The 23,679-nt window shown below is 40.5% G+C and overlaps 1 protein-coding gene and 1 long non-coding RNA gene across 6 annotated transcripts in view; one reads left to right on the top strand and one right to left on the bottom strand.

Moving 5' to 3' along the window:
* Nucleotides 1–11,196, bottom strand: part of DACH2 (dachshund family transcription factor 2) — a 553,736-nt gene extending 542,540 nt beyond the window's left edge. For 2 of the 4 annotated variants that reach the window (XM_019536475.1, XM_019536474.1), the window contains exon 1: nucleotides 10,642–11,195. In XM_019536475.1, the coding sequence (XP_019392020.1) occupies nucleotides 10,642–11,117 (476 nt within the window). In that variant the 5' untranslated portion in view covers nucleotides 11,118–11,195. Of the gene's footprint in view, nucleotides 1–10,641 lie in introns of all 4 variants that reach the window. The other 2 variants (XM_019536472.1, XM_019536473.1) reach the window with 2 other exon arrangements.
* Nucleotides 11,197–11,391: 195 nt separating this feature from the next.
* On the top strand, nucleotides 11,392–16,490 carry LOC109311048. 2 transcript variants are annotated; one of them, XR_002101388.1, is made up of 3 exons: nucleotides 11,392–11,552; nucleotides 15,303–15,488; nucleotides 16,219–16,490. It is a non-coding gene; the product is annotated as an uncharacterized LOC109311048 (long non-coding RNA). The 2 variants fall into 2 exon arrangements; XR_002101389.1 differs by lacking the exon at nucleotides 11,392–11,552 and adding an exon at nucleotides 11,688–11,921.
* The last annotated feature ends 7,189 nt before the right edge of the window (nucleotides 16,491–23,679 follow it).

Here is a 23,679-nt window from a genome sequence, read left to right on the forward strand (position 1 = left end):
CTGCCAACTTGGACACATCGAAGCCCTCCAGGTAATCCTTAAGTAGGTCTGAACTAACAGTTGGGGGACTCGCATCCTTCCTGGGCCTCTCTACACTATCACCCAAGAGCACTCCATTGTCAGCAGACAGGAACAAGGAAGCAAAGAATTTGTTAAAGAGTTCTGCCTTCTCTCGCGTGTCTGTCACCAACTGCTCCACCCCATAGGGGTCCAATGTTACACCAAGACTTCTTCTTGCTACCTATATACTTGAAGAAGGACGTTTTGTTAACCTTAATCCCAGAGGCTAATCTAAGCTCCAGTGCTGCTTTAGACCCCCTAACCAAATCCCTACAAGCTCGGGTCAGGGAGGTGTACTACTCCTTGGGCCCTGCCCCCTACTTCCACTGCCAGTATGCTTTTTTCTTTGCCCTCAGGCCAGCCTGAATATCCGTACTCAGCCACGAAGGTCTCTTGGACCCTTTTCCTGCCTTCCTGTGTGGAGGAATTGTGTCCTGCTATGCCCCACGGATAGCCTCCTTGAGGAAGGACCACCTTTCCCGGACCCCCATACTAGCTACACCCTAGGCTCTGAGTGCCTCCCTGACTACTGCCCTGAGCACATCGAAGTTGGCTTTCCTAAAGTCAAGCATTTGCACTGTGCTAGTTACCCTCCTCACCTAGTGGGGATGCATACCTCCTACACGAATTGTAGGTCCTGTACGCACGTCAGGAACCTTCATGAGTAGCTAGACCTGGCCAACTGCTCCTCCCAGTTGATGTCAGGGTAATTCATATCACCCATGACCACAACATCCTTTGCACGCACAGCCTCTCCCAGCTGCCTGGAGAATTCCAGATCCAGCTCTTCCTCCTGGTGTGGTGGCCTGTAGTAAACCCCTACCACTAGATCCCTCTCCCCCTGCCCTCCTTGAAGTTTGATCCACAGGGTCTCAGTTAAGCCTTCCTCTGGTCCCATTTGGAAGGCAGAACTGGTATACTGTTCCCCAACATAGAGTGCTACCCCCCACCTTTTTTCCCCTTCCTGTCTCTTCTAAACAAGATGAGGACATTGCGAGAACATTACTAACGTTTGCCACAGAATGGAAAAATAAAGTTTTGTATATAATTTTCAGAACAGGTATCTGATATATTCTCAAACATCAGGCATTTATTAGGGACACAAACTTAATTTCTGGTGTATTCCTGGCTGGCCCTCACACGATAATGAAACTCCAGGGTGACTTCCATTTTCTTCAAAATACTCTGATCCTGTAGACCTATACAGCATCCATTAGATATTAACACACCTCATCCTCATGGATGCAAATGTTTAATTCCATATTAAACTGGAATTCTGCCTAAATTTCTGTGCAGGACAGTTGTAAATACATTATCGATAAGATACTAAAACTGTGATCACAGGAACCCCCAGAGCTGAGAACTACAGTGATGAAGAACTTTAACAATGACTGAAAAATGATGTAGGAAAAAGAAAAAAAAAAAAAAAAAACAGAAACACAGGATTTTTCCTGGAGGAACTCAATTGTTCTCAATACTGATAATGACAGACACCTGTTCAAAATCTATGGAATAGAAGTGGCTCATTCCTCCAAAAATGATGTGAATAATTAATAGAGAAAGCACCCAAAAGTCAATATTTCTCCTATATGCACAGAGCACTCCATAAGGAGTTTTACCAGCCTGACTTCTGAATAAAGCAAAAGAACATATACAGATGATGTAAGTAATGACACACTTCAGTTCATTCCAATCAGAAACCTAACTTGACTACACATTTTTGAAAGCAAACAAACATGAAACAACTAAAGAAGCACACTTCAGTTAAAAAAAATAATGATAAGCACATTTTACTCTATTTTAAACCTTATATCTAAAAATAATTATCCAAAATTCTAGCTAGTGCCGCTTTTCATTTTACAATATTAGTACAAACACCACAACGCAGCATTACAGCAGATGATCTCAAACCTATAAGGAGTTTATTCTAGCCTTAATGTGCCCCACACAACTTTGGCTAATATTAAGGGAAATTAGCCATGTATTTTGAAGGAAAAATTACATTAAAACATTTCAAAACTTTGATTCCATTTCCTTTTATAAAATATCAAGGTGTTCAGATTACAGAGGACTCCAAGCTCTGCAGAATGTGGATTAAGTTGAAAAAAATTAAATTATACACACCTATATATGTATATATGTAATATATTTTCTCTTAGTACTTTAATGACAGGTGCAAAGCACTCGTACTACAAAACTGTAATTAATATCATCACCATAAACCCTCAATTCACAATATTATTAACAATAACAATAATATGGCCCTACACTGCCTAGAGAATATATATCACATATATCATGTACTATCCCAATTTTTATATGTTAATAAATTAATAAATAGTAACCAATTCATTGATAAAGAATAAGCCAATCAAAAAGGTATGGTAATATCACAACCAACGTTGAGTTAAGCAAAAATAGATTTCCTTCTAAATAACATCTAAATGCTCAGGGTTCTAACATATTGCTGCAAGCTATAATTGTTATAACTGTTAATCCAATACACCTTTCATACAAACCCATAAACACATGAGTGGAAAAATAGCACAGATGTTCATCTCTAATGCAATTTCCATTCAATTTCCTAAGTGCGGTCCCTGTGTGCAAACTAGCTTAACATTATGTTTAGCTTGCAAATTCTTTTAATAAATAATGAATGCAATAAAACTAGTAGATCAATGGCAAGCTGAGAAATCATAAAGAAGCCTTTTGTGTTTAGGCTGTTGCTGATTTCAAACTTTAATCCAGAGACGCATCAATGTTACCTTTTCTTTTTAACCCATCACATAAACAGCATATAAACTAAAAGGTAGCTTAAATGCTGTTACCAGATATCGGTTGCCAGAAACTTGATAAGATCATCAGACACGATTGCAACTGAACATTTTAGACCTTAACATATACAACACATTATACGCTGTTAAACACTGGACTTGTTTAAAAATCCTTGTACAGCAATAAAATGGGCGCTATTCATTTGTTCTGGCTCTTTTACTTTTTGGGAGAGCAGTATTTATAACAGAATCAAAAAGGAGGCTCTGACACAATACACTCTAAAAAGCAAAACAGGCTTAACAGGTCAAAATAATATACAGCTACAGGAAATATAATCTTCCCAGCCTTACTGCTGATAGTGAACTTATACACATAGGCACATAAAAGCTATACCACCAAAAAGAGAGAAGAATGAAGAATATAAATTTCAGTATGTGTATATTGTAAACTTTTCATAGCAGACACCAAAGTGTTGCTATGAAAGTTGTCAATACTAAATAGTTATCAATGTTTCTTATTCATAGGATGTGGAATGAAAAAAGAAAAACACCTATTACAAAGTCATGTTTGATAACCATGTTTTACTGAGGGGGAAACCAAGATCAAAAGTGCACTGCCCCAGGGGACGGTTCTAATATCAAGCAGGATAAATCTAAATTACTGAGAATCATTACAAACTAGTGTGCTTGTACTTAACAATTCGTGTTTAACCATAACATACAAAAAGGTGTACACTAAAAGAGTGTCAGAGAACTACAGTATCTCTAAAGTTCATTTCAATGCAACCTAGAGAATTTCAAATCTGATGTTTTCAAAAGGCAATTTATACCGCGTCCTTTTTATCATTTATAAAGTTTTATTCTTATTGCCATAACACATTATTTATTAGGAGTTGTTCAGTTAAGCAAAAAAGAATCAGTAAAAGCTGTGTACTTCTTATATTAACTTAATTTACAGAAAAAGGGGTTTTTTGGCTAAAGAAAAAATCATAGAGAGGCCTTTCATAAATTAAATGGAAAAAAAGGTTTCCATCTGATTTCTGTTTGTTAGACAAGTATTTAAAACTTAAAGACACAGACCTTCCTCTTCAAGCCACACATAAATAATATTACCACAAGATACACAAAAGAAAGATTAAAGATCCCAAGATCAGTGGAAGAAAGATCAGGCCCAAAATTAGTTATGGCATACACCATGAAGCAAATACATGCACAATTCTTTCCCCAATGCCTAAAAGAAAATCAACTATAGAAAGAAAATCAAATGCAGGCTGTAGAAAGTAGGTCCCAATTTTGAAGACAAGGACTGGGATACTAGAAATATCTATAAGTAAGTTCTTACTCAGCCCTTGTTCTGGCAAACTTCCACTGGTTTCATCAGGAGGTTTATTTGAGCAAAGTCATGAACTTTAGGACTGGGACCAAATGCCTTATATGTGTGTGCTAAAAAACTATTATTGCATCAGAATAGTAGTAGTACTAGTAGTAAATAATAATAATAATAATAATAATAATATATTTAGCCAGGACTTACACTTAGTATTTCCTAGCAATTTTTATACTTGTAAAAGTAAACCCTTCATTGAAAAGCTGCCGTTATATCAAAAACATCATGATTCTCTAATATAAAGGGACTCTTGCTCTGGTCCTTTACTCTACAGAAGTTTGTTTTAAATTGTCCTTTAAAACAAAAGAACAGAAGAAAACCATGCACACAAGATGTACCTGAGAGAGAGAGAGAGAGAGAGAGTGTTTCTACAAAACACAGACAGAAGAGCTGGTCACTTCTGGAAGCTTTGTAAGCTTAATGCTATTGCCACACATTGATATATTGGGCAAACGAAGGTGAATGCAGCAATACTAAAGTTTCAGGCCATTTGCATAAACTGTGAATTTCTATTACATATTGTTTCCTTTATCAAATTGAAACTACTGAAGCAAGAATACAAAGAAGCCCAACATAAATCTGGGGATCTGTAACAGGCAATTTCTATAATTTGTTCTCATAAGAACTGTAAAAGCAAAGTCAAACTTTAAAAACAAAGCACCACAAAAAAGTGCTGTACATAAGTCAGGAATCATATATAAAAATAAAATGCTAAAAGAGAAAAGATGGAATAGGGTGAAAAGTTGAGTAAAAGCTTAGATGGACACAGCTCAGAGCCAAATAAATAAATAAATAAATAAATAAATAAATAATCACAAGCTATGCATTTATCTATTCAAGCACATCAAGGAAACCTTTTTCAAGATGACTAAAAATTGTGTTCAGTGTAGTTGGGCAATAATCCACAAAGCATAACAAAGCATGTGCTTTAAACTAGCTCTTCCATAATAAAGAGAAAGCAAAAAAGTCTGTAAAATTCAGAGCATTCCAACCTATTTTATGATCCATGATCCACAGGTTCTACTACAAGATAATGGATAACAGACTGTGGCTCAGAAAAACTGTGATTCAACAATTTCTGTACTATTCTTAACACTAACCAATGAGCAATAAAACAGGCAAAACAACCAACGTTTTTCCCTATTCAGTAGCAAACATATATTCAATCAAGATGCACTGAATCCAAAGCAAACATTAATACAAATTGTTTTTAGAAGTCCCACATAGAAGTAACTCTAACCTATAATCAGTCTGGACACAATGATATTCCATATATCAACATGTCCTAATCTTATATCATTTATTCTGGTCATTCCTGTTACAATGAAATATTAATGTTGAGAAAATGGTTACACTATATTTAGATTTTAATATTGATTTCCACTATTTTGAAATAATTAATCATTCACTATGAAACTATACATGTTAAACTTTGTACTGCAGTGTAATCAGATGGTTAGTATTTTCCTCACAATGATCCTATGATTAAGTTTGTATTTTTTTTACCTGCCCCTTAAAAGACAATTTGGTTATTCTTGCAGAACTGGAAAAAGGGGATACCGCCACTTTAAAAGCTTCAATCTCTTTGACATTGCTGGCAGTGTATGGGAACATTAATGCATCTGTCATGATAACAAGCTAAGAATAACATCTAGACATCAAACCGAGCAGAGAATCCATCTGAAGTGATTCATTCAGATCTGTCTCATTGATTTATTAAACACAGGGCAACATCTGCAGCCTCACAGAGCCGCTTGGCAAAATTAATGCAAGATCAATTCAAATGGAAAAAAGTGCAAAAGAGATAAATCAAAACACAATTTGCATGCAGTTCCACAATCAGGCTTATTGGGTGCAAATGCGCAATTTCCCTCCCAAAGCAAATGAGTTTAAATGTTGTTTTATCTCTTTAGAATTGTGTGATTTGAAGTGACAGTGAAGAGTTCTGCAGGTTGAGATGGTGAAAAGGAAAAAGGAGAAAAAAATGCTTGCAAAGACCTTTTGAATATGCAACAAGAATATCATTAATACTTAATTGTTTTGCTTTTTTGTCTTTGTTCCAGAAACAGTATTATCAATTTGTAGAAGTTACACGCTAGAAAACTGAAATATAGATATAGACGGGAAACATACTTAAATCTCCATTTTTTGGGAAAAGCATTTTTAAGTTACAGATGGAAAACTGTATTCCTATCAGAAAAAAGTAGAGATTTTTGAACAAGGTTTGCTTCAATTAGTTTTGGTTTTGATGAGCATTTTTAATTCCAGGAATTTTAAGACAAACAATTGAACTTTTGTACCTTTTTATTTTTTAAGGTTTCCACATGAGGTATTTTTCTGAGGATATTAGTAATTAAAGTGGAAAAATCTCTGTGAAAAAACTCCACTATGACAGCAAAATACCTCCAGGAAATTTCCGCTACACAAAGAAAATAAAGACTGAAAACCTGAATATTTTTAATTTAATATGTAATCAACTCCTAAATTAGCAAGTTTGGTCAAGTCTGAATTCATGCTAAATATTTACTTGGGCAAAGTAGTTTATGCAATCATAAGTATACATTTAAAAAAATCAATGTACACATTGCAGGGGCACATGACTGGATTGCTTTAATTATAATCTTGACATCATTCTTCTAATAAAAGACAGAGCATTGTTGACTATGGGCTGCTTTTAATAGACAACATGACTAGACCCTCATTATCCCATAAAATAAAATGCCTGCATTTACTGCCTAGATTCATTTCTAAAGCCTTTTATTGTTTGTGGACAAGCCAAGTAATACAAAATATTAGCTTAACAAAATAGTTTAAATTCATCACAGAAAATAAACCATGTGTTGCTTTGTCTCTCTCTTTACCAGAAGATATTCTCGTCTCATGTGAAATATTTTACTCCAGATAATCCAGAACAATACTACACTACCTCAGTAGACAATGGCATTCATCAAATACAAATACTGAGAAGAATGGGCTGGCTATGATCATACATATATAATTCTGATATTTAAGGGACTGTTATATGTAGCTGTGAGTACTCGCTCTCAATTTATTTAAAAATTGTAAAGGAACAACATCACAGTTTTCTGTTACTAAAATCATGGACTAAGCTTTAAAATGTTATAGCTAAAAATCAATAACTAGTTCGCTATTTCCAAAATATCATAGATGCCTCATTAATTAGCCAGATAAACATGCCTCACTCATTGTACTCTTGAAGATACTACTTACAATAAACTGAATTAAGACATTCCTAAAGGTATTATTTTACAGTCCTTAAAAACAAATAATATAAATAAAGGCTAATGAACAACCAAGGATACCAATACTGTTTATATGAATGCATGAAAAAATGACATTATGTTCCTACCACCAAGAAAAATAATATAAAGATCAAAGAGATTGGTCTTTAACATTAGACATAAGAAACAGATTTATTAAAACTTTTGCTTATAGATGCGTATCTATAACTAACCCTGGACTTGTATATAGTTATAGTCCTCTATAAACCTGTTCAAATATGAAAACACTGTGAGACAAAGCAAAAATGAGAAAAAGTAAAAAGATCTTTCCTTGTTTAAATTTACCTGTGTTTTACATCCAACAAAACATATTTCTTGTTTCCAATTTTGCAATAAAAAGTTTTTTAAAATTTTACTGGTATGAGGGGAAGACTTTTATATGACATTTCTAATGGCTTTTCCAAGCAGTTTTCAAGTCTGACCAAATATTTCAAAAGGATTTTAAAGATGATTTATATATTCATCTTCTACAAAATGGTTTGCAAAAGACAGAGAATAAGGAATGTACGGCACCTTGAAGAAGTTGCGGGATGTAATACTGGAGTCATATGGTGGAATGATTCACATCTAAAAGTTCTGCTATGCATGTCCTGCTATCACATTCTTTCCTAATTTCCCAGGTACAAAAATGTAAGAGGTCTACAGCAGCTGACTGTTCTAAAAAGTGAATTATTTAATTGATAAAATGAATTGCAGGAGCATACAGGATATACTACATGCAAGAAGATGAGAGAATTCCACAACTTATGTCCCCGTATCTATTTTTATCAAACATTTTTGGCCATGAGTATCTTGGGGCATTCAAGAAACGAGAACTGTCTACTAATCAAATGTATGGTTAAGTAGTAAGATCCACATGATACAGGACACTTAATGGTACTAAGTTGCACTAGTTAACTTTAAGATAAACAAAAAATAATAATAATTTCACATGCACTCGTGGTGTCTGATCCCATTTTATCCGCATAGGCAAAAATGCAAAATATACTGATAGCAGTTGGTATATTCAAGATATCGATACTTTCAAGAAAAAAAAAAATACTTCTACGGTAGTGCTAGATGAGAAAGTTATCTTAAAATATCTTAAGAGTCTGTAGTGAAGTCTAGATAAATGTAATTTCCATAAGTAAGCAAGCGCAGCTTATATGCAGAACGCATGCACTTTTCTCCTACACATCCCTTTTTATCCGAAAGTTACTTTTGTTCTGCTCAGGTACATACTAAATGTCAGTTTTGTTAGTTGCTCTAGCCAATACTGAAGCAATCTCCCTGACCCTGATGATTACATTGCTTACTACTTCTGGATGCATCTTTCAGTCCCTTCCCACAGCATCTCTCAGTTCCTATGTTCACATTTATACCTCTTCTGCCCTTGCCTCTCATCTGCTGCATGCATCTTACTCCCTTCTCCCACTCACAAACAGGAGAGTTCGATGAATAAGAAAGTTCTAAATTAAACATTTCAATAAATTCTGTGCATCTTCAGCCATTTGTCATGGAAGAAAACAAATCTTCAAGTCAAGTATAAAAGGGCTGCCTCATCCACTCGGTGGTGAGGAGTTGCATGTTTTTGCTAATAAACTTTGTCATGCTGTAAGAGTTACAGAAGTGTTGTGGTTGAGGCCAACTCTCTCCCACCAGTCAAATTTCTGTAAGCTATAATTACCTTAACAACACTGTGAGCAGGGCATTCAACAAGGCAGACGGTTGCCTGTGAAAGCCTATGCCTCTTTGACAGAGTTAGTCTCTAAGGTGCCACTGCCTGACTTCAGATTAAACAGGGCTAACATTTGAAGTAGCTAGTTTAAGTGAATCTGGTCTAGAAAACTACAGATATTGTGTATGCTAAATCTGCTGTCCCCCTTATAAAAACACAAAACCCCATAATTTATTTCAGTAAATGAGCAATAATAGTTACAATGTCACCAAGGGTTGTGACTTGTTGAAATAAATGGACAGCAAGAGGAGTTACAGAAAGTAAGCAAGAAAAGACATCCTTCCTGCAGACACAGCTAGGAATGGAGCGCAAGCATCCCTCAAGTGTCTCAAATTGTTTTGTCTTGTTCTCAGTAATGAAGGGGACAAAAAAATTGCTATTCAAGGATCAAAGATCCCAGCAGTCTTTCCTGCCCACGTGCAGGGGGGGCTGGATCCAGGGATCTGTAAGGTCCCTTCCAAACCCTAACAACTATGAAAAGCCTGCTGTTGCTCTGCAAGACCATTTTCCCAAGAAGCAGGCACTTCTAGTTTCATTGTATACATCTGCTTGCTTAAAAGTGCGCCCATGACACAAGGTCTCAACAGTAGAAGTAATCACCTGTCTTATACACCTAGGGAGGGAGGGGAAAATGATTAAACCTTTGCCTGCAATAAGTCAGAGCACCACCAGTCAAAAGTACTTGAAAGTGGCATAGGCACAGAAACTTTCTCGGTGAGACAGAAAGCAGGAACACATTGAAATGCAAATCTCTTTCAAGAAGCGTCTCATGGATTGTTAAACCAGGGGCTGTCATCTAGACCTTTGGCTCTTCCAACCTGCCCCATCTTACTCCGTATTTCAGTCCGGCCTCAACAGTGGGGGGGGGGGAAGTTGCTGAGATCATTATCTCTAAAGGAAGAAACTAGGAGGTCACAAACAAGGATTAAGACCCCCGCCCCGAACCCTGTCCCCAAGTAGAAGAGCCCAGCAGGGACTTTCCCTGCCTCCAAGCGGCTGCAGCCACGGGAAAGCCTCTGCCCAGCGTCACGTTGTCCCACTCAGCAAGAGTTTGCCTGTGAACCGCGAGCCCTCCTCCGGCACATGCTCGGTGGCTCGTTCACGGGACACAAAGCTGCTGCCTCTGGGGCACCTGAAAGTTTCAGGGGAGGGAAGGACCCCGGCTCAGGCCTCGCTGCCCTGGGAGGAGGGAGGGAGGCGCTTCCCTCCGCCGCTGCTTGCGAGAAACTGCATGAGAAGTGGTTTAGCAACAACCCGCCGGGGCAGCGACTCGCTGAAGCGCAGCAGGAAAGTTCCCGGGAGCCTCCCGCTCCCCCTGCCCGGCCCGGCCCGGCCCGGCCCGGCCCAGGCGCCGCTGCAGCATCCCCACCCCGCCACCCCCCGGCCGGGGCGGCCGCTCACCTGGCGTTGGTGCAGTCGTTGTACAAAGTTTCGAAGTCCTTCCTGGTGATGAGCTTGCAGCGGTTGACGCCGGGCTGGATGGCCCCCAGCCCGCGCAGGATGCGGACCTGCTCCACCGTGCACACCACGGGCGATATATCCAGGCGCTTCAGCTTGGTGTAGACCGTGTGCAGCCCCCCCACCAGGTGCTTGAGGAAGAGGTCGAAGACCTGCGGCAGGCAGATCAGCTCCTGCCCCTCCACCAGGAACGACGCCACCTTCACCCCGTGCAGATCGACCATCTTACACTCGTTGCCACCGCCCCCGCCGCCGCCTGCCCCGCCGCCGCCCGCCGAGATGAAAGTGTTGATGAGGCTGTTGGCGAGCCGGGGCGACTCGGCGGGGCTGGGCGAGTACAGGGGCTCGGCCCGGAACAAGCCCCCCGCGCCGCTGCCGCCGGACGCCGCGGAGATGACGGGCGGCGCGGACACGGCCATGGCCACTCTGCCTCGGCCGGTGCCGGCGCGGCCGCTCCCGCCTCACGCGCTCCCGCAACTGTTCACAACACTCAGCCAAACACAGCCCGGCTCCCGCCCTCCTCCCTCACACGCGCAGCGGCAGCGCCGCTCCGCCGCCCACACCCCTCCCAGCCCCGCCAGCACGAAAGAGTGACAGCCCCCTGCAGCCAATGCGCTGCGCCCTGCTCCCGCGCGGCCCCTGCCACTGGCTGCCGGGCGGCGGGCGCGGGGCGGGCGTTACGCCGGCCCGAGTACCTGAGCCACCGCCTCGGAGTGGGGCTGTCCCGCACAGGCGGGCCGTGGCTTATCTTCCTTGTGGGGGCAAGTGGGAGGTGTCCCCTCTGCCCCCCACCCCCGCCGCCCTTTTCTTGTGCTGAGCAAAGTTGTGGCAGAGCGGAGAAGTTGGGGAAGTCGGTCGCTGAGGGCTGGGAAGAAACCAGGAGCTTGACGGGAGGGAGGCAGGCAGGTGCGACCCCCGCGCCGGAGCTAACACGGGCTCCCCGCTCCTCCTGCCCCTGCGGGCACCCGGCTGTCATGTCAGTGCCGGGGAGAGGCAGTGAACTCCCCGGGAGAAAGACCACGGCTGTCCCTGGCCGAATAATAAACCCGCCTTCCGCGGAGTTGGCTCGGGATGCGCAGCGCACCGGTCCGTGAGGGAAGGGAAGGCAGCAGCACTGGCTGCTCCTCGGCTTCTACAACCGAGCCAAACCGCCAGGGGCCGGAAGCGCAGTAGCCAAGGGGGACGCTGAGAAAGAAGTGTAAGTTGGGCCTCATGAAGAGAAGGTGAAATACTTCTCAGGAGAGCTCCTATGTAACTGGCTACTGTTTCCAGCAGCTGCGACACGGTGCCAGAGGAGGTCTAGTCGGGCTAATGCTGATCCTCTCTGTGCCGTGGGCCTGGGCCCTGGCTCCCACAGTAGTCTTCACAAGAATTTAGGTAGAGAAAAACTAGAAGAGCTGGGAAGACATGGCATCAAGCAGTATCTGCACCAAAAGAGTGGCATAGATCCAACCAGGACTTATGCCACTTTTCCACCCTGACTAGATCAGCTTCCTCACTTGGGACCAAGTACTATGGCTCCCCCCTTTTGCCCAAAGGCACTCAAGGGAAGGTGAAGCAAGAACTCTTTAGGAAGCTAGTCTCAGGTGCTATTTCCCAGCATCAGCAACCAGAGCAGCACTTTCCCAGTACCCTGGACACCTGTTCCAGTTCTGAGCCTGATTATTAATTTCAGAGATATGATTTGCTGTTTGCCTTTGACTTTCACTTGTGGACAGCCATCAGCTCATTGCCCTTCTCCTCCCAGCATTATCCCTCTTTTCCTCCCTTCTGTCACTGTCTTTCCATTCTGTCTCAGTTCATCTTCACTTTCTTCAGCCTCCGCTGCCACTAGCTTTATCTTTCCTTTGTTGCTCCTTTAAAGTCCACCCCTCCTGTGTTTCTCACTCAGTCGAATTTGCCAAGCAACCTTTTAAATGCATCATCATGAAAATGGGAGACAGGTACAAACACATATTTACAAGTAACATTAAAATAACACAGCATTTGCCAAACATCACTTCCAGTACTCTGCATACTTACTGTATCCCTTTTTCCTTTTGTCATTCTTAGCAGTTAGTTCTCAATCCTGCAAAAACATATTACCATGCTTAATTTTGTTCACTCTTTAGAAACAATGAGGCTATTCACAGTGCCTAATGCCTGGATGAGACTTTCCACTATCCGAGCCTTATACTGGAGCCTCTTCAGGGCAGGGACTGCCACTTAACATGCATTTATGCACAATGTCTAATACAATGGGATCATGAACTTAGGCAGGATTTTTGCACACTATAGTATTATAAATAACATATAAAGGCCCTCAGACTATAAATATATGGGGTTAATTTATTGGGCATAATTCCTATTAGAAGATTTAATAAATCATAGTTAAAGGTTTCTCATTGTTTTTTCTCCTTTACCCCCTATACAGACATTTTTGCTTTTAGATTAATGAGACAATCAAATTCCACTCTGAGGATTTTTTTCTTTTTTGACTTTAATGTCTTCCATAAGCTAAACATATTTCTAAATAAGGCTGAGTTTTTGCAAGGCCAGAGGAAGCCTTGCGCATCAACACCCTGCAAGTTGGAGTGGCATGAAGCAATATAAAATCATAAAGGCTGTAGTAAAAACAGTACCCTTGAGAGGTGACTATCCATGGAGAAAAGAACTGCACTTAGGATAAGAAAATGTTCAAGGTTTGAGAATTAATACCAGGCAGCAGCCCAGCTCAACTAAGCATATAAGATCCAGCTATATCAATGAACATTGTTACTTCCTTGTAATTTTACCCAAGATAAGGAAAAGATACTAAATCTGAAAAATCATATTGCAATATCTTATCAGTAAAAAAAATCCTGCATTTATCAGATGCTTTGACTGAAAGGGATCCATGTATATGTGTATAACCAGAGTGAGTACAATCTATTCGGTCTTCTGAAGTAACAAAAATAAGGATTTTTACATTTTTATTAGGTATTGAATATTTTTATTAAATTCAGCTGTCAAGGCAAAATATTCTATTTTGATATTAGCAGCCATTCCAATGTTCATGCAATTTTAATTGCATGTAAATGTTAACAACATGTTCTAGCTTGCAAAACAGCAGGCAAAGGGGCTTGTTTGTAAAGGTTGTTTTATTATATATGCACTACTAGGATAAAATTGTGAAAGGGCTCACCTAAAATGCCAGGGAGGAGAGTAACAGCCTGCTCAATCTCAGGCTCAGTATGGATAGGCCCATCCAAAGTTTCCTGTTCATTACTTATGGGTAGCTGACCGTATTGTGGCCACTGGCTCACAACAGAAGATCCTATGGAGAAGGACAAGAAGACATTAATGATACAAGTAATTGTCTTTTGTAAAAATAAGAAAAAAAGTCTCTTTTTACATGACTGGAAAGTTTGGTATTGACATATGAGGCCAAATATGGGGGAGGACTCAAGAAAAGTTACAATGCAAAGATGCAAGCTTAGTTTGCTTAGCACAAATAGCATTCTACACAGACTCAGTATCGTGTGTCAGCATGTTAGATATCAGTACCAGACATATAAAAGAAAGTTTAAACAAAATTTGTGAAGATGGCATATCTATAAGCATGTCTGGTAGGGAGCTAACACCAGACCTGTAAGAGATGGAGGTACATGTGGGCTCAGAAAGAGGGATGAAGGCATGGTTTTAAGGGATGAAGGCTGAAAAAGGAGGGAACATAATTATGGTTTTTTCCCCCCCAAAGTAAGTTTATAGTTTAATTTCTTGATTTGTTTTGTATGGTGTAACTATGATTATATTAGCTTGCTGGTGCAAGAAAAAGAGTTTGAAAATAATATGTCATTTTCACTGCCCACATTTTTGTAAGCGCACTAGTACAGTATACTAAATTCAATTTATTTTAGATGTTTCAGGAGAGTTTTAATGAAATGTGGATTGAAATTTCCCACCTAAATATAAATTCTTTTAAATAAAACTAATGAATGTAAATGCCTGAGTATCAATAGAAAAATGATCCCTTCTCGTGTGTAATTAACTGTATTGTATTAATGTGTGCATAATGCAGAATCAATAAATAATGAATTACCACTGATTGTAATTGAATGTTTTCATAATTTTATTGTCAGCCATGATAAATAATCAGTACATTTATACTGCATTAAATTAATTAGTGTGTCATTTCTATTACATACATCAGCAGTGAAGTAATGCAATGACATCTGTTTCTAATGTTTTAAAGATGTGGTATTCCCTTATAGTAAAAGAAAGAGTTATTAGAGATGTTTCCAGTGATTGGCAGCAATACTGGTGTATTCTAAGGGGGATCAAATAAAGGAATATGCACTCTTAGTAAATGCTGCATTTTATCTTACTAATAATTATGAATAATAATACTTGAATAGATTTTGCTTGTTTGGGCCCTTGGACAAAAGTGTTAAGTGTTATCTTTCCACATTTTCACAAGGTTTCCCCTTGTCTCCTTGTTAGTAAAGCCTATTAATTTACCAAGCAAAGACTAAAACCCAATAGGCTTGACTTTTTACCATGAGTCTGCCATCTATATCTGATTTTGCTGAAGGCTCCAATCCTCCTCATACAGAAAAGCTGAGCTCTTCTTTCTCTCTTTCCAGACCCACCAAAATTCAGCACACTACCAGCCACACTGAGGTGTCTTTCCCCAACAGGGAATAGGAGACAGAAAAGGAGGTGGCAAAGTTGGAAACTAAAAAAGAAGGAGCAGAATATAGAGAGAATGATGAGAGGGGTGAATGGAAAGAGAGGCTGGAGTGGAAAGAATATAAAAAAGAAACTGGAAGGTAAGCATATGTTGAAAAGTGGTAGAAGATAGAAAAGAAGTGAATCACCACAGAGAAAACATTTTATCACACAGCATTACTTGGATATTTGGATAGAGATCATCCTGCCTAAAGCAGGGGGTTGAACTAAGTGGCCTCTGGAGTTCCCTTCTAGTCCTCCTTTTCTATGATTTTATGATTAAAAATGGTACCTAAATAGTTACTGAGCCAGAGCAAGAAAATTTGTGGGAATAACCCTATGTTGTAATGGTTAAGGTTCTCATCTATAAGTAGGATGATGTGCATTAAACATTATTTAAAACAATAGTAAAGTTACTGTTATATTATTATATAAATATCTTGTTTTATTTAAGAACGGCAGGATAGTCTTCATAATTAAGAGCAGAATTCCTGGGAATTTTCCCAATACCTTTGATCTTGTTGTAACCTGACATAATTTGCAACAAAGCCAAATAGAGAGTCTGTCATGACAGCTCATAATCCAGCATTTGTCCTACTGGAATTCTTCATGTATTAACTCAATAAAGTGTTAATTTTTCAAATTAAGCATTTTCTTAATTTACTTTCTCCATAAAAGTTTTTTGCCTCCTAAAACATTCAAGCAAAAGCAAAATAGTTTTGCAGTCTTTTTTGCAGTCTCACAAACTGTGTCATTTTTCTATGGAAAGTCCCAAAATTCCTATTTTAATTAAAATCATCGAGACAAGTCCTGCTGTTCTCTCTCACACAGTGTTCCCACTGTCTCCTGTTTCCTGAATACCTTACTCAAGTCAACAGGGAAGCTTAAAGGAGAACTGATGTGATGAAGAGTGTACTGGGCCTCTGCAACCCTCCAGCTTCACCTGAGAGACAGGTGCATAGTTGTGCAGAGTGAAAGATATGATATAAAGATGATGATATAAAGATGATAATAAACATACAAGATCATGTTAATCTTAAATGAATCGTCCTTAATGAACCAACTCAGATTCTGTTACATTAAACATATAATCCACCACTTTACTCTTGTCCCAGTTTTGTGTTCCATTAAGGATATAGGATAGCAAAAATACAAAGGCAGTACCTTAATCAATGAGCATGTATTAATTAAGGTTCAATCTTGTTTCAAATCTATTTTTCTTAGGGGAGTGGGGTTAATCCTGTATGTTATTAGACTAATATCCTACATGCTTATAGCAGTCTGGTGAAGACATTAATATCTATTCATGTTTTTAAATACAGTTTCAAGTTAATAGCCACAGAGAGGGACAATAAATATATAGGCTGTTCTCCTCTCTCTCTCTCTCTCTCTCTCTCTCTCTCTCTCTCTCTCTCTGTGTGTGTGTATGGCAACCAAAATGTAGCAAAAGTTTCCCTGCATTGTCTATTGCAGTATCTCAGCCCTAACCTGAAGGCACCACCATCTAGTGGGATGAGAAGGTATTTCAATTTTCGTCTTTGTATTTTAGGCATTCTTGAAACACAGACATTAAACTCTACAGCAACAGTAAAAAGCAAGATTATGTTGATTTAAATGTATAACAGAAAATACAAGGTATATCGTTGTGGATCCCTCCTGAATTTTCATGTTGCCTGTTGTGAATGCAGTATATTTTCTGGCAACCAGATATAATCTGGTGTGACCACAGATCTCCATAAGTAGAATTTTATCAACGGGAAACTAAGTACTACGTATCTGGATTCCTCTACAAATATAACTGGTTTATTAAATAACTATCTTTAATATATTATTGAATCTACTTTTGTGAATTCATACCATCAGAATAATTAATACTGCAAGAGTGATTAGCCTGCGCTCAGCCTTAAAACCAATGCATATCTGTAACAGCATGATATATATTTGTAGTGCTATCTGTAGCCATTAAATATAAAGTATTTGTTTTTAAGTATATTCTAACCATTAAGTCACATCAAAAGCAAACTTCAAAGCTCTGAATGCAAAGCATGCATTTTATCTTAGGCTTTAAAAGTGACCATTTATTTTGACTGTATTGATATACTGGATTGAGTTACATGATCATATTTCTTTTTTACTGACTTACCAATTGTTGTCAGGGATAACAACAGCTTTTTTTTTCTTTTTTTTTTTGGGGGGGTGCTTTTTTCCCCCAGAACACACATACATCTGCAGCCGTTATCCTAAGATGCCTCCTTGTGTTCAGGACTCATTGATCTCGCCACAGCATTACGCACATATAGGGACAATTGATTCACATCATTCAAAGATACATAAATATAATGTGGTATAGACACTAGAGTAAATGTTGAGATTTCATCAAAATGTTTTAAAATACCTCCCTCACATAGTCCCTTAATGTTTATATAGCCAATAAAGATAATGAAATATTTGTAACTACATGCTCAGTAATGCTTAAAATATTTTAAGTATTTTGGTGTCATGATGATGATCTGTTTCTGCTTCTATGCAAGTTTATGATAGTTTTCCCATTTTTTTTGTATGTAAACCAGATTAGACATGGGAGATGAAGTAGTACAGTATTCAGCCAGGATACAGAAATCGAGCTGACACAATTTGGCATCAGTGGGCTTTTTGTATTGTTGATCAATGGCAAGGTATAACCCAAAACATTACACTGCATATCTTCTAAGGGATATATTCTATTGTCAATTCATACTAGAATTCCTTATTAAATGAATAAGGAGCTCTGCATAAGAATCAGTGACAGGAGATGGTCTCAAGCCTCTCAAGTAGTGCCTGCTGTTTCGCCCTTCTGACTTCTAAAATACATGGTTAAGAAGCTAGATGTTAGACACCGTTAGACTAAAGTGCACATTTACACATACTTGCAGGAAGTATTACTATGTATATACACTTATAGTTTCATAGTTTCATAGTTTGTAGGGTCGGAAGGGACCTGAGCAGATCATCTAGTCCGATCCCCTGCCATGGCAGGAAAGAATACTGGGGTCAAATGACCCCAGCAAGATGTTCATCTAACCTCCTCTTAAACACCCCCAGGGTAGGAGCCTGCACCACTTCTCTTGGAAGCTGGTTCCAGACCCTAGCCGCCCTGACTGTGAAGTAGCGCCTCCTGATATCTAACCTAAATCTACCCTCTGCCAGCTTGTGACTGTTATTCCTGGTCACTCCTGGCAGTGCTCGGGGAAACAGTGACTTCCCCAATGCCTGCTGATCCCCCCTGACTAGTTTATAAAAGGCCACAAGATCTTCTTAAGGTCCTAGATGTTTTGCTTCCTGCTTACGAAGATTACCAAGGAATGTTATCCTGGATCATTGTCTAGTAAGTACAGAAGCCCTCCCCTGCCACCTATTCCACCTTAGTGTTCCCATTTGTCTCTCCCCCAACCAAAAGAGCTGTTTGCTTGTTTTTGAGCAGGATCCTAATCATGTATAGGAAGATTACAGAAAATAAGTAGAGGTGCACCAATACATCAGTCCAATATTGGATGGGCAGTGATATAAAGAAAATTGACTGTATCAGAAATCGGCTTTTTTTGCCTGATGTGGCCGATAATGTGGCCGATAAATGCCCTGTGCGTTGGCATAGCTGCAGCACACTGAGGAGCACAGCCTGGCAGCTTGGAGAGCAGCATCCAGCTGGTAAGCCTGTTGTGGTAGAAGAGGAGGAGGGAAGGAAAGGGTGTGGGGAGGGCAGATCAAGGCTCCCATCGTGAGGGAGAGAATGGGGCTGGGGTAGGCACTGCACAGCCAGGGTGGGGCATGGGACAGAGATGCAGCTTGTCTGGTGGGGGGCAAGGATGGGGTGGTGGCTCAGCCCAGCCCAGCCCAGGCCCTGCCGGGAAGAGCCTGGCACAGCCCTGGCTGCACCCTACAGCAGCAGCCCACCCCGCCCTGCAGATCTGAGGGTACATGCCTTCCATGTCCTCCCAAGGTGCACGCAGCAGCAGAAGTCACCTCCTGCACTCCTCAGGGGACCCATGGCTCCATCCCATGCCCTGCCCCACCCTGGCTGGGCAGTGCCTGCCCTAGCCCCTGCCCCAGCCCCACTCTCCCCCTCACCACAGGGGTCTCAATCTGCATCCCCATGCTTCTTCCCTTCCTTCTCCCCTTCCAACAGACTTACCAGTCAGACACTGCTCTTCAAGCTGCCGGGCTACATATTGGAAATTGGATCAGTATTGACCGATATGACTCCTTAACAATCAGCTATAGGTATTGGCCCAAAAAATCTCTTTTAGTGCACCCTTAAACATAAGTGGAACTTCATGTGTTAAGCAACATTAACTGTTTATAGTCTATGTTTTTGGGGAGTGAGTCAAGAAAGAAACTTACTACTAGGGATTCATTCTTCCCCTAAATCAGCTTGACTCAGGAGCAAACCACTGAGCCTTACTCTAGTATATATCAGGATTTAGTCAATTTCAGCCAGCAATGTTACATTGGCATAAAACAAGACTAGAGCAGTTTTAATTGCATATCCCTTGTAAAGTTAGCTATACTAAGGCATACTCTTACGATAATAAAAATATATCACTTTATATCACTATACCCATAGTGTAATCTCTCCAGCAACCTATTCACAGAAGGGTAGGGCTGGAAGGGACCTTGTGAGATCATTAGGTCCAGTCCCCCTGCTCTGAGCAGGAAAGACTGCTGAGGTCAAACAATGCCAGCAAGGTGTGTGTCCAGTCTCCTTTTGAAGATCTCCAAGGTAGGTGCCTGCACCACACCCATTGGGGCTCTATTCCAGAGTCTGGTCACATGTGCTATGAAGAAGTTTTTCCTTAAATCCAGTCTGGAACCTTCTTCTATGAGTTTATGACCATTGTAGAGCTGTTCTTCACTTACTCTTTTTCTTCTTTTTTCTCATTTATATTTCCCCTTTCATTTCTTCTAAATCCCATTCCTTTGTCCACATGCCATATGAAGTTCACTACACATTCCTAGGAGAAATCCCCACGTTGAAAAATACTTAAGAGTAAATTTCACTACTGCCCCATCCACTTTTTTGCCTGGATATTAAATCTCTTTGTGTTTTTGTTTTGTTTTGTTTTGTTTTTAAGAACAAAAAGCTTCAATTGGTATGTGGAAAATAAACAGCATCCTGTATTAATCTCCAGGTTTGCTTTCCTATTTTCCCATGCAACTATTAGTAAGAACACCATACAATTCATTTGTCTATATTCTATACTGATTTTTTTTATTCCCTCTCACAGTCGTTTTCCATTAATTTAACTTCGCTGACTTCAGTGACTGATTTATACCAGTGTAAGTGAGATCAGCATGGGCCCCAGAATTGAGGGCCAAAGTTAAAATATTTGTGATACATAAATATTATTGCCATTGAAATTCTTTCCTTGGTCTGAATATATACAAAGACCCTTATTCTTCTATATTACTATGGTTCTTCTGTGTTTTGTAATATATCCATAGTTATGCTATTAGTTGCAAGTACTTCTATAGAAAGACCAGGCAAAGTTATCTCTCAGGAATCCACAAAGCTTGGTTTCAATGTGATATCAAATGATGCTATTTTGAAGATATTCTCACTAATCTGCATAGTTTGAAAAGATTTTTCTTGAAGGGGAATTAGTTAATCAAAATAGAAATCTCAGCACTCACCTGACAGATTGTATAAACCTTTTCTTTTTATAAGAAAAAAAACCCAACCCTTGAGATTCCTGGAATACTTTGTGATAAGGGATCTCTTGTAATTAGTTGTTTCCTATTATTTTGCTGTTTCGTTTAAGCCATTATGAATCTAACCAAGGGCATCTATAATGTAAAGAACTACACTTACTAGTTAATCAAAATTGTACTATAAAATCTTGAGTTCAACAAGGATGACTTGTTTGGCTAAGTCCACAAATGGATATATATATATATAGCTAAGGTTTGTCAGTAGATTGATGAAGGAGTGAAGGGAAGAGAAAAAGGATGTGGGAAATACAGAGGCCAAGTACATCAAAAGTCAGGATTAATTTGACAAGTGCCCCCATTGATACTTTCCTGAATCAAGTGAGTAGATAGCTGAAGATAAAGACAGACACACCTTTATTCACTACTGTAACTGTCAAAGCATTTTTTATTTGAAAAAGATATAACTGAGAACAAAATTTGGCTATACTGGGCCAGATTGTAGTCACCTGCAATATGGACATGAAGTGGGGAAGGAAAGAGTAAGAAGTCTCTTGGCTTTGTTCAATTTATTTATGTAAAAGCTTCCCAGAAACATGACTCCTATATTCCAGGAAGCAAAGGGCATACTACTGAACTGCTTGATAGGAGCAATGCACTGAAAAGGAAATGGGATTGGATAGTGAGTAGGTAGTGCCCTAGGTCTCCTTTTCTCCCACTAACAACAATGTGCTGCAGTTCTGAAAGGACTGATTTTGTTCCTGCTACCCAATAAAGGGATCTTGGCAAACATTTTGCCTCTTACTCAATGCTCCCTATGCAAACATTACCCAGTATACCTAAAGTGGCACAGGTTAGTACACTGGAAATAGGGCTGAACAGAACTTGATATTGACACACATGGTTAAAATATGTTTATAATAGCTTTTAAATACCAAATAAAAGATTGTTAATGTTGTCAGTTTTTTATTGCATTCAAGACTATATTACAAGTGGAACTTTTTGAAATGGAATACTGATAAATATTATCACACCATATCAAATATAATGGTAAATATCTATCCAGATTTACCATCTCATAGGGCGCATCCCCACATGCAAGCACAGGCGCTTGCAGCAGCTCGGTTAAAAGTCGTGCAAATTTTAGCTGGGTCTTTTTGCTTCAGCGCACATGCCCAGACATGTACTTTGGTGTGGGGCAAATTGTGCCACTTGGGGCAAAATAACCCTCCCTGATTCCTCCCAGATTTGGAGCCAGGGGGAGCTAGAGGCTGGGGCCAGCACAGGTGCTGCCCCAGCAGTACAAAATCCTGTCCTGGCCAGCACCTCAGGGCTGCTTGCTCTCAGGAGCTTCTGGGGGGCACCCCAGTGGCTGAATCTGTACTCCACCCTCATCCCATGAGCCACTGGGGACCTCAACTGGCAGCTCCTCCATGGAGCCATCACCACAGGCATGTATGTGATGAGCTTCATGGACACCCCAGTCTCCTGCCCCTTCTGTGGGCAGAGGGAGACCCTGGTGCACATGACTCTCGAGTGCAGCAGGCTGCAGCCCCTCCACCTCCAGAACCTCCTTCTAAGGTTCTGGTTGAATTTCCCACCACCACCTTTTTGTTTTTGGTCACCCCATCCATGGCCCCATCAAGTCCTGGGACCTCCTGGTCAATCTCCTCCTGGCCCTGGCCAAGTGGGCCCTGTACGTGACCAGGAAAGAGGCTCTGGCTGGGAAGGTGCTGAGAGATGTGGGACCACTTCCTTCTCACTTGTCTATGCATGTTTCTAGGCAGAGCACCAGTGGATGGCATTCACTGGCTCCTTGGATGCCTTTGAGGACCGGTGGGTGCGGCCTGGGGGGCTCTGCTTGGTGTCCTACTCAGGCACACTTCTTTTCACATTTGACCCTTTGAACCACATGACACTCCCACCCTGTTTTTGCCTTAGTTGTCCCAAGCATTTTGTTGTGTTATTCATTCATTGGCCCCACACTATAGAGGCCACTAGTTAGTCAGGTGGGCTGTAGGTCCCATGGCATTTGAGCAACACAAATAGACAGGAGCTTCTGGGGACTTGGCAATTAGTATCTGGGGATACTACCCCTCATGCCAAATGGACTGCTGAAGCAGCATCTGAAATTCACCTTTTAAAATATCCCAGAATCCACGTTCTTCCACAATTAGAACAAAAGAGAAAGAGAGAAAGAGACGGATTGATCAGATGGGTAAAGTTTTTATTGCTATATTTACAATGTTAAAGAAATTAGGAAGCCTAACAGTGTCTCTATTATCATAATAAAATACATCCTAAATATCTATGTTTTAATGTTTACTTTCGGTTTCCTTATCACATGGTAGGTGTGTGATGGGGGGATGTGGGGATTGTAAGGGGGTGGGAATGTGGGTGGGTGTGTATGTGGGTGGGATATGGGGGGATGCAGGTCAGTGTATGGGTAGGTGTGGGGGGAACATGGGTATGTGTGTGGGGGCTGCTTAGGACAGGTGGGTCCCCTGCCCACCACGGGGAACAGCCTCCTCACATAACACATGGACTTCTCTGCCTGCAGAGTCCTAGTCCCCCCCCTCCAGGGGGCTACAGCATCCCCCCACCACAGGA

This window comes from Crocodylus porosus, unplaced genomic scaffold (genome assembly GCF_001723895.1).
Source record: "Crocodylus porosus isolate Cpor-Errol unplaced genomic scaffold, CroPor_comp1, whole genome shotgun sequence".
In the NCBI taxonomy this organism is placed as follows: domain Eukaryota; kingdom Metazoa; phylum Chordata; order Crocodylia; family Crocodylidae; genus Crocodylus; species Crocodylus porosus.